The following is an 11,520-nucleotide window of genomic DNA, read 5'->3' on the forward strand; positions in this document are numbered from 1 at the left end:
ACGCTGACAAATGTGAAAGCTCCTTCTCTCTAGCTACCAATTGTTCCTCATGAATCGCTCTGGGGATCTTTAAACTCTCTATTAAGACATTTTTGTCACTTCTTGCATGATATGCAAACAAAAACAGATATTCATATTGCAGCCCCGCCATGAAAATCAGGGCATTTATCAGCGAGCAGAAGCACGCACCCTGCTTTGGTGTGGCTCCGGTATTTAGTTTCCACCTCCTTTATGTAGTTTGTTAATTAGCTGAACGACACTAGATAATGCCAGGGGTTTGGTAACAGAGTAGTTCTGCAGCCACGGGCCAGACCTTAGCGGAAATCTGCTCCTCCTGTCACCCGTCTGAGTGTCAGGAAGAAGTTCGAATGAGGACAAGACAAGCATTCAAGTCCCAGGAGCTTTGCACAGCAAGAACCTCGCTTTTACTGGAGTGTTAAGTTTGGCCCAGAATGTGTGCTGCTCTTGTTACTGGCAGCAGTGTTGTGAACTTGTGTGGATGTGTTCGTGGCTCTGTGTCGGGGGAGGCTGAGGGGGTGGGGGGTTACAACGCCTTTTTTTTTATGTGCAGCAAAGGTGTCTGAACACCGGGCCACACAGCATAATCTTGGCTCTTTAAAATAAAAAAATAAGACTACGGCTTCTTTGCTCCAGTAGCACAAGGTAATAAAGACATCCCTCATAAAGCTAGGCGGGGTGGGGAATGGCTTTCAGAGAGGCCCTAAGATGCAAATTGATCATGACTGTGCTTTTATTATGTATTTAAATTTATCGTTCTGATTTAGTAAAAGGCAAGAGAAATATTGACTAAATCAAATAACTCATATAACCTTTCCTGGATGATTCCATACAGTCACGAGAAAAAGAAGTTCTTGCTTGTGCTGTTTATATTTCCATCCAACTATGCCTACTCTGTAATAATGGACCCATTCCTACGTTTCACTCTGATGTTGACTTTAATTTTTCACAGCGACCCAAGCTGTCTTTTTTTCTGTAAAAATGGACCATCAATTTATTTATGGCCCACTCTCCCAACGTACCACTGTAATTACATCTTTTATGTTGAATTGGGTATAAAGTTGTTCTTTACACTTCTATGAAAAAACTGTGCTGGGTATCTGACTATTTGCAAAACCAAATCTGGAAGAAAAAATTTGGAACCAAAACTAGAAACCTAATTTTCACACTCATAAATAGATTTGTTGGGCTTTGCAACAAGCATGAAATCTACATTTAATCACCTCGTAAAGCTTCTGTAATGAACAGAGATAGAACGACCAATCATTTAGTTGAATAACGACACCAATTTTTTACCCTTTTCTTAAATAATTGGCATTGTTGAGTATGAAACGCTGGATAAAGAAAGGCAGCACAATGTGGTTAAATTTGACTCAACATCCTTTTGTCAATGCGCTTCCTATGGTGGTGACTTTACCATTAGGGGGTATTTTCTGGGCACATAAAGGAAGCTGACTAGAGTGTAATGATGACTTTGTCTTTATTATTCTTTTCTAATCAAGTGTGTTTATAGTGAGTGGGTCCTAACCAGAGTCACTGCCTTGATGACATCATCTCTAGTGGTCTGTGTAGTGTTTTAAGCATTGCAGGCATGAGCAGCAGGCTGAGTAATAAGACAAAAATGTTGTTTTTTTGTCACTTGAAAGCTGTGTATTTGTAACTGACTGGTTCTGAGCCTTGTGCTATGGCAATCGCCATTTAGTTACCTTTTTAAAACCTGGTACATTGTAATGCATATGAATAATAAACAAGAAAACAAACAAATTAGCTTTATCAGTTAGCTACTGGCTCTTTTTTTTTTATTTTGTAAACCAGCATAGACCCCAATTTGTCATTTGATTATAAATTTGAGATAGGTTTAAGTTTAAAGTTTATCCAATGAAAACAGATCAATATGAAAGCATATTCGGTTAAATTTATCTTAATATTAACTTTTTTGCTGTCATTATTTTTCAGGAAAATATATGACCATTGGACTGCTGGGTGCTCAACCACTGCCTGCTGCTGCGGTAAGTTTTCGTCTGAAAATTCACTTAAAACACTCACGTAAATAGCAGAATAACAGCAGCAGAATAATAGCAGGCTGTGTTGCTGCTAAAGTAAAAACAAAAGCCAAGCTGGTGTTCTTCATTTGCTTCAAAGTGATTTTAAACAGTTCTACACATTTAGTGTCCTTTAGAAAAAAATGTATTCTGACATTAACTGAGTGAATGTTGTTAGGTTGATATAATCTCATCAAGTCTTTTATGCTTTAAAAATGATTACCCCACAATACCTCATTATAAAAAAGCTGATGTGTAAATCTCTGATCAAACTGAATATCAGCTGAAGTCTGTCTGTAGGTCTGCAAGGCCCAATGAAAACATAGACAGCTTTCAACATTATTCATTATTATTATTAGTCATTATTATTTATTGCAGAAATGTATTCATTCTTCTCTGAAGAAGAATTATGAGATCTAAAATTACCTTAATAATTGCATTATGGCTAAAAAAAAAAAAAAAAAAACTTTCATGTGTACTTTTATCCATCATGGTTTCTTAAGCCTATTTAACTATAAAAACCCTTGTCAGTAAACTACATAAGATGCTTTTTTTCATGCTCTTTACACGTTTTCTCATTTGCATAGAATTCTGTTTTTTTGCAAGTGTAAATAAAAGCAGTAGCAGCTAGCTGCAGCACTCTTCTGCTGGAATGCAAACTTAATGTTGGCATGAAAGTTTATAAAACAGCATTCATATGAACTGCTAGGAAATGTTTGAGACTGGAGTTGGTCAGCTCATCAATTAGGTCAGAATAAACTCTAATTCTCGAGACTGAGGCAGTTCAAAGAGCTGTTTAAATAAGGTAAGATATTAATTGTTCAAAATCTTTTCATAGAAATGCTTGAAGACAAAGTTTTGCTGAGTGAAAATATGAAAATCATCACTTAATTACAACTATATAATTAAATATTTGCCAGCTCACATAAGAATGGGCATTAATAAAAAGACTTGCAGTCAACACCAGGCTCCATCTTTGCCACAATGTCCTGTCTGCTGGGCAGAACCAGTCATTACTCAGCACCTTCATCTGAGACATCTTTCTAACAACCCAAAGAAGCAGCTGTCCGCTTTATAGTCATGAACCCATAATGCATTGGGAGCCCCTGTGCATGCCTGGTGTTGGGATTTAATTGGATATTAGTATCCAGCAGTGTCTGAATTAATCAAATCATTTACATCCATTAATTTAGTGGAGGAACATACAATTAAAGCCTTATTAGTGTTCTCTCAGGAGTATGCCTTTTCATCCCTCTGCAGAACATTGAGCGTTGGCTAGAGTCCAGCGTGAAGCGTTTCCCTCGCTCATAACTGCTGCTTCTTCACGATGTCTGGTTGAATTCAAAGAGTAACACAAAATGCTACAGGAGAGGCTAAAACAGCTACTGAGAGAATGGAAAATGATCGTGTTCATTGTTGGTTTCACTTATTGTTGCCAACAGACAACCAGGATTGACTCCAACAGTAAATGCTAAAGCTTTTCACAAATATCTTACGCAATAAGTAGCACTGTTGTATATGACTTTCAGCTACAACCGCACCATATTTTAGCAAAAATATATGCTAACTTGAATGAATTATAGCCATTCAGTTGACTGTCGTGGCCATCCTAAATTGTGTAAGCTTCAAAAGTTGATCAGTTGTAGATGTACATCCAGTGTTTGTTTGTTTTTTTTGTTTTTTTCTAGAAGTTTCATTCAAATCCAATCACTGGTTCATGAGATAATTTGCTAACAGACAGACAGCAGAACACACATACATACAGACATGCAAACACAGGCAAAAACAAGCAAAAACATTATTGTCCACCTTCACCTGTCAGTGATGGATGGCAAAAGCCTAATGGTAAAAAGAAATTAGACGTAGCAGTGAGCAAATTTTATTCAAATCTCTAACCTTGATGGTGGGGTTTCTTTTGCAATAATTTTCACACTGTCCAATAACTGTGCTGCAGTCTTTTCTTCTAATGTTTCTCTAAATAAATACACCAGTTAATTAAAAAAGAGGCAAATTAAAGAAAAAATAATCATCTAAACTTTTACTAATTAAAAACATTCTACTTTTAGAATTAAACTGAAATCAAACATAGCTTAAAAAGAACAATTTTATGACACCTTTTTCCCTTATTTTGCGAGTAGAACTTCTGTAAACATCTTGTGTAAAGTAATTGAGATTTCTCAGAAGAGGAACATGTTTAATTAAAATATTTGAAGAGGAAGCAAAAGTGGGAAAAAAAACGAGTCAGGGGATGTAATACTCTGTCATCCAAAGCTACGGTGGAAAAAGAGTTTTAGTTGTGTTTTTAATATTTGCCATTCTCGCCTGTGAGACATGAAGCCAGGTCACTGCGTAATTCAAAGCTGGGCGGTACCGCTTACGTTCCCATCCGTTTCAGTTTTCTGACAGGTCATACCAAGACTTTTTAACTAAGATAAGTTGTCAGCACTGATGCGACAAGTCCCTTAAAAGTAATCACTAAAAAAAACTTGCATTCAACTTGAGATGTACCTGAATCTAAATATAGTATCTGTGTACCATAGATGCATTGTGTGACTGTGTGTATATTTTGTTTGTCTGCCTCCCCGCCTTGCTGCATTGCTGCCACGCAGCCCACCTCTTCCTGTCATCCTGTCTGACATTAGGGCTAAGCTGGATCTCATTAGGACCAAGGTGGCAGTGATCCCGTCAACATCGCTTTGGCTCCTGCCATATGGGTTGCCTCCAAGGTAACGGGGCTGTATCAGTCTCCACAGAGCTGCAAGCCTTGTTATAGCACATGCACAAACACACAGACGGAGGAACTACTCTCTAGACAAGTGTGCACCGTAAAGCTGAATAAACACGTCAAACTTAGAGGATAGAAAAATCATGATAAGGTGAGATGCTGTATAAATAAACCCAGACACAGATACGCAAGAGCAGGCACAGAGCTCTTTGGTCCTGATACACATTTTGGGATGGAAAATGGAATAATTGAATGTACACCAGTTGCTTAAAGTTGAGTTTTTAAATATCTTACTCATAAATAGTGGCATTAGATAGTACAATAAACTCATAACAGAAATTACTGAAGGCCTAGCATTCCTTTAAGGAATACACATTGCCTTTTCATGCCATAGATTTTCACTAAAATCATTATATGATAAAAAAGAGATAGAGTTTCAGCCATTTAGGTCCAACCTTTTAAATGACTTTTTGCATAATCTTATGTGATATTAGGCAATCTTAGATGTGTTAGAATATCATGGGGATGCCTGTCAGCTACAGCCACGCTATTTTTGTGGTGCTGTGGTGGCCATCTTGAATAGGGTTGACTTTAAATGTTAATGATTGTCTACATACATCCAATGATTACTGTCTGAGAGTTTCCTTAAAATCCATCCAGTGGATCGTGAGATGTTTTGCTAACAAACAAATTGAGTTGATTCCTTTGATTAAAGGCAAAGTTTTAAACATAGGTCTCACATGATCAGTTATTTTTCATAGTATAAAAGTGAGGATCAGTCTCAGCTACGGCTTCACTAAATTTTAGCTTAATATCAGTAAAATTTGCCATTTTTGTGTCTGCTATGATCTCTTTGCTATGGTGGCCATCTTGAATCAAGTTGACTTCAAAGGTTATTCAGGTGTATAAATGTGATAAATCTCCACTTTTTGATTCAGATTGGACTTATTACAGTCAAATAATCAACCAGAGCAAAGTAAAGAAACAAGATTAAGCACATGCTCATGCACAAAAGTAGGGCAGCATTTTTACACCAAGTGCCACAATTTTCTTTATCAAACACAGTGCAAATAAACTAAAACTCATTTAAGAATTTGTTGAGTCCACCACCTAAATATTGTTATTGACATCCTATTTAGAAACCAGTAATAGTACTATGATCATCAAGTGGACAACAATAAAAACTCCTCACTGAACCACAAACTACTCCCTGCATTTTCTATCAAATAAACTTGTGCAACTCTCAGTGGTGGTTAAATATATCCAGACCCTTATCAAGTTTTACGATCTAGATTAGGACTTTGAAATTAACTTTTGATAATTTACTGCTTTAAAATACAATTTGAAGCCCAGAATATCACTGCATAACAACAACTGTGTCAGAGTTCCACTTTTCCACTTTTGGCAGGACTATTCATTTTATTTTCTCTCTCACCCTCACAAAATCAGCTGTTTCACTGGAATGGCAACAAACATACAGTATGTAATGGTCAGGCTTTCATAATTTATGATACTTCTAATGGCCTAGAGCCTATAAAAATAGATATTTGCATTAGACAGAGTTATAGCTAGACATTCTGTTAAGGAACCAATAAATCTTGTTGTTGTATTGGCCCCTGATAAGAGCTAAACTTTGCCTCTGATTAACAGTCGAACATGGAGCAATATAAACAGAGATAATGATGGGATTCAAAGCTACTATAACTGTGACCTTAACGCCATTGTTTAATCCCTACTGCATTTCCATGCCTTTGTGTTAATGTTTTGCACTTCTGCCCACTGAAGCTAAACTAAAGTAATACACCAAATAGGCATTACCTGGACATGCTGTCAGCGATGCAGTTCGGGCCCGAGTATCCCTCTCCTCTGCCCGACAGAGACCCCTGTGACATGCCTGGTCGAGATTTCCATGACTCCATTAACGCCGTTACAGGTGAAATTAGATTCAACAGTGGGTTGGACTGGTCTCTCACATCATGCCGTGTGAATGACATTGTTCCCTGCGCTCCAATCTGGTAATGGAATGAGTGTCCTCCGGAATTAACTCCGACAATGGCGGATGTGGACATGCTGTTATTCTCCTGGTAATAGCTGTCGTCAGTGGACTCCTGCTTAACCCCTTTAGACATGATGTTGTTGGAGAACACGTCCGCCTCGTAGTTCCCATTCACAGAAGACACAGGGGGTCCTAAGATCCCAGAAAGACTGTATTCATCAATGTTATTCCTCAGGGACAGATATGTGGTCTCAGATGCAGGGAAGAGGCCAAGAGATGGTGACTGTTCACCATAGGACTGCTGGTTCATACATCCCTCATTTTTGTTTGGCTCAGTCTTGATCTGTGCGATAAAAGGTGTGCTGCTCACGTTACATTTGGAGCTGCCTAAACACATGCTCCTGTAGTCAGTCCCAGGCTCGTTCTTAATGTACTTAACCATGCCCATCTGGTCCAAACCGACGCTGAACACCTCTCCGTCTACCATCTCTACTTTAGGAAACTCAAAGTTTTTGAAGTCTGTGTCTCTGGTCACCCCTGCTGCTTCTGGGCTGTTAGAGTCATTCTGCACTAATCCCAGTCCTCCAGCAGGACTGGACACAGGAAACCCAGTAGAAGAGGGGTTCTGAGGGCTGCTGATAGGCATAGCCCCTCCTATGGCTGGACTAGAGATGGAGGGTCTTACTGTGTGACTGTTATTGGTCGTGCCAGTACAGCTGCCACCTACGGGGCTTGAAACAGATGACCTGATGTTACACGTAGTGCTGCAGGATGGAGGTGATCTCACACTACTCATACTCTGCGGGCTGGACATGGGGGACCTCATGACATTAAGTGGGCTGGTGAGTGGTGGTGACCCAACAGTGCTGGATTCCACAGGGCTACATGTGGCTGAATTCCTGCGCTTGATGTTGGCTAGAGTTGCAGCACATGAAGTCTGGCTTCCAGGACTACTGACGGACGAACATAGTGGTCCAAAGCACGTAGGAGGGCTGGTGGTAGACGACACCATGTTGTTACTCCCTCCAGGGCTGGAAATGCAGCTGGAGGTCCTGGGGCTGCAGGACAGAGAGGAAGCAAGCATAGATGCTGAGCTAACTGGAGTCCCGGTGCTGCATTCTCTGGGGGTGATGCTAGTCTGCTGGAACCCAAATGGCTTTAACTTAGGGCTCTTTGTGGAGCCACACTGGTTTTCTTCAAGAGATCGTCCACAAACTGGATAAAGCTTTCCCAGGCTTGCGCTGCCTCCGTGTTGGCTAAAAGCAAAGTCCGCCTCCCTGGCAGCATTCATATACAGGCCCATAGACTCAGCCACAGTCTTGGAAAGCTCCTTGGAGTCCATTTCCTGCTTGTGACCAAGCAGGGAGTTGTTGAAGTGTGGGAGAACAAATGGCTGGTTCTGGCTGAGTTGAAGAACTGGCTGCTCCTGCTTCTTAGTGTTATTGTCTTTGCTGTCGGCAGCCGGGCTTCCAGCAGGGCAGCTGACATTGACCATGTCCATCAGGATGTCGCTGCTTGTCAGACTTGAATCCTCCGTGCTGCAGCAGTACTCGATACTGCCGGGGGCTTGGGACCATTTATTCTCTGAATCATCTCCATCAAAGAAACTTTGGTATTCTTTGGTCTCCATCGCTGACTCATTGATTCATCTAGGAAACATGTAAAGAAACATGAGGTGAAGACCAAATCAGACTGAATTGCTCATCTACAAATGTGGCAGGCTAATAAATGCAAAATAAATTCTGTAAAAATAAATTAGGTTTTTACATAGTTCCCTGGGGATCATGAGTAATCAAATTTGAGGTCGTGAGAATCTGTTCAGACGGATTTCTAATCTGTTCTCCCAGTTTAGGAAACTGTGCGCACGATTTATCATAATAACATCGGTGTCTATGTGCAGCAGATGTTGTGTTTAGTTTTGTTTTCAGAGTGAAAAGGGAAACAGATAAAAACGCAACACCAAAAGTGAGACGAGTGCTTAGAATGCGTGTTTAAATTGCAAAATTAGGCTGTAATATAAAAACGCATCAATTAGTTTTCTCCTAAAATCCCAACACCTATTTCATAAATTAGACATTTATATCTTCTTTTAATGTCAGCCTGACAGTTTAATTAGAAACATGTCATATTCTCTATTTGTAAACATTTGGCCAGTTGTGAGTTTGACTTGTTTGGATTAAAACGAGCCTGCAGTTGACAGGACGTGATGTTTGTAGTTTTACAGCAATCAGATGATTTGTTCAGAAGTTAGAAAACCTGGAAACGAGAATTTGTCCAGCATTTCAATGGTGCTGAACCCAAACGACGATCTATTGATGATCTCTGTTAGTGAGTCTGCGTGCACAGATTAACTAACCAGAAAATGTATTTTCTGAACTCTTCTGTGACCCCTGGGGTCATAGCAGAGTTCAATTAAATCTGTACCCTACCGGGGTCAAAGTGGTGGGCTAAGGTGTAATAATAAAGACAAACCTAGCACTCTGCAGACACCATATTAAATCTAAAGTATACTATTCCGTTTGGTTTGTGTTTGCTCTTCAACAGAAACGACTCGTCGTCTGTGCATTATTAAAGTGCAGTTTGATAACTAGAGGAGAGCTGCATGGCAAGGGTTAATCGGTCCGCGTGACGTCGCCCGAGTTCGTATTTATTTATTTATTTTGGGGCTTTAAATGCCCACCTCAGCTGCGCCTCTATTGGACGGTCGAGTCAGAAATCCATCAGCCTCACGAGGCCATTCAGGGATTGGACCGAAAGCTGTCACTCAATAGTTACTGCTCTCGCGACCACAACAGAGCTGCGACACAACTTGAGCTGTTGTTTGAGGAGCGAGGAGCAACAAGACGGCACTCAGAACCAAGCCAAGAACCAAAAAATAAAAAAATTACATAACAGAGTGCAAATTTTGCATCTCTCGGTGCACACCTTAAAGCTCAAATATTTTCTGAGGTAAAAGTTCGTCCTGGATACAAAATTTCCTTCCTCTCCCTCCCTCTGCACATGATGTTTGGTAAACATCCGCCCTCATTCTAATCCATAATCCATAATATTAATGACAATAATAAAAGAATAGCAAAACAGATGTCTTGTTGATTGTTTCATTCTAAGGAGCAGCAGCCGCGATCAACGCTGTGAGACTTTCCTCACATCTCTCCATTTTGGTGGCGCGCAGAAATAACAACAATAAAATAAAATAAAAAATACATCATTTTATTTTTTACAGCCGAATGTGTGCGTTTGCAAATTTTACAGTGAAATAAAATAAAAGAGCAGATTGTCTCTTTAGGGAGAAATATGATGTATTAAACTCATGCAGCTTTAGAGCAGCATCTCCAAACAGATTAGCGCACAAAAATAAATAAATGATTTTTTTTTCTTTTTAGAGTGCCCTTGTGTTGGCTAAAGTTACATGTCTAAACTTCTTGCTGAGTTTTATTCTGCACCAGAAAAGAGAGGCTAAACTTGTTGGATTTCTCCTCCCGACAGCAGCAAACCCGACAGGAGACGTTTAATCATCCCGGGGAAGTGAGGGGACTTTACGCACGGAATCTGCTCGCAGAAAGCGCCAAATTAAAACGCACGGACAGAAAGACGCGGAGCTCCGTTCTTCCTTACCTTAATTACGACATTCGGAGTTGTCAGGTGGCTCTGTCTGTCTGCCTGTCTGTGTTGCTGGGCAGCGATAATCCACAAGAAGTAGAAGAAGAAGAAGAAGAGACGCGCAGCAAAGTGAAGAAATGTCAACAAACTGTCTGCTCTGCCCAACACATAGTTGTCAGTTTGACAGCTAGAAGTCTACTGCGTATTATCAGTAGTAATCCTCAACAGCGAGCCGCTGCTCCTGTAAAACACACACACTCACTCACTCACACACACACACACGCTCTCTCACACACACACAGACGCACACTGACAGGGGCGAACCACAGCGATGGGTCGGGCGACAGCGACACCATAATCTCCCAAATATTATTATGATTATTCTTACAATTAATATTGCTGTGGCTGTAAAAAAAATTGCAGAACAACAAATCTGCGCCCCTGTGCATTTAGCAAATATAGAAAACAACAACAACAAAAAAAGAGAGTAATAAAAACAAACGGAGGAGTCGGTCGGACTTGCAGTCAGAGCGACGTCATTCTGTGCACATGGACCCTCCTACTGCACCGAGGGGAGGGGAGGGGGGAGACAGGGGAGAGGGGAGGGAGGGGCTCAGAGCGCAGGTAAGACACGGAGCAGACTGGAAATAGGGCACCGCTCGCCTCAGTGCAGGGTTGTTTGGAGAAAAGAGGGGGAGGAAAGCTCACCTGATGGCACTGATGGACTCAAACAAAACCAACAACCTGCATCCCTACATAGATGTGTGTTCCACTTCCTGCGGTTGAACAGGATTGTCATGTTTTCTGTTGCCAACTCTGAATTATTACTGTCATTGTTATTTGCCACTGAGGCACAGCACGGCCATGCGCCGGATCACGCCAGCTGAGATCACTTGATAAAGGTCAGGAGGAGCCCCCACTTAATTAACAATGAAGTTCGTGCAAAAACCACCGAGTGCTGAGAGTCACTCAGAGGGTGAGGCAGGGGCTGCTGTCTCCACTAGGTGGAGCAAAGTTTCTACTCCTCTTTGAATAAATGAAAAAGGGAAAACAAATTCTAACATATTTTAGGAAAGAAGAAGAAGATACAAATACTAACTAGTAAAATAGAATTTTCTGCCAAAAAAAAATAAATAAAT

General features: G+C 40.5%; 1 protein-coding gene across 1 annotated transcript in view; it reads right to left on the reverse strand.

Moving 5' to 3' along the window:
- The window catches only part of nr3c2 (nuclear receptor subfamily 3, group C, member 2), an 83,681-nt gene extending 72,938 nt beyond the window's left edge, over window positions 1-10,743 (reverse strand). Inside the window, exons 1-2 of the mRNA XM_017407082.2 lie at window positions 10,397-10,743; window positions 6,604-8,430 (exon numbers count right to left, since the gene is read on the reverse strand). Coding sequence (XP_017262571.1) covers window positions 6,604-8,411 — 1,808 coding nt within the window. The 5' untranslated portion in view covers window positions 8,412-8,430; window positions 10,397-10,743. The remainder of the gene's footprint in view (window positions 1-6,603; window positions 8,431-10,396) is intronic.
- Window positions 10,744-11,520: the final 777 nt, after the last annotated feature.

This window comes from Kryptolebias marmoratus, linkage group LG3, assembly GCF_001649575.2.
Source record: "Kryptolebias marmoratus isolate JLee-2015 linkage group LG3, ASM164957v2, whole genome shotgun sequence".
Lineage (NCBI taxonomy): Eukaryota > Metazoa > Chordata > Actinopteri > Cyprinodontiformes > Rivulidae > Kryptolebias > Kryptolebias marmoratus.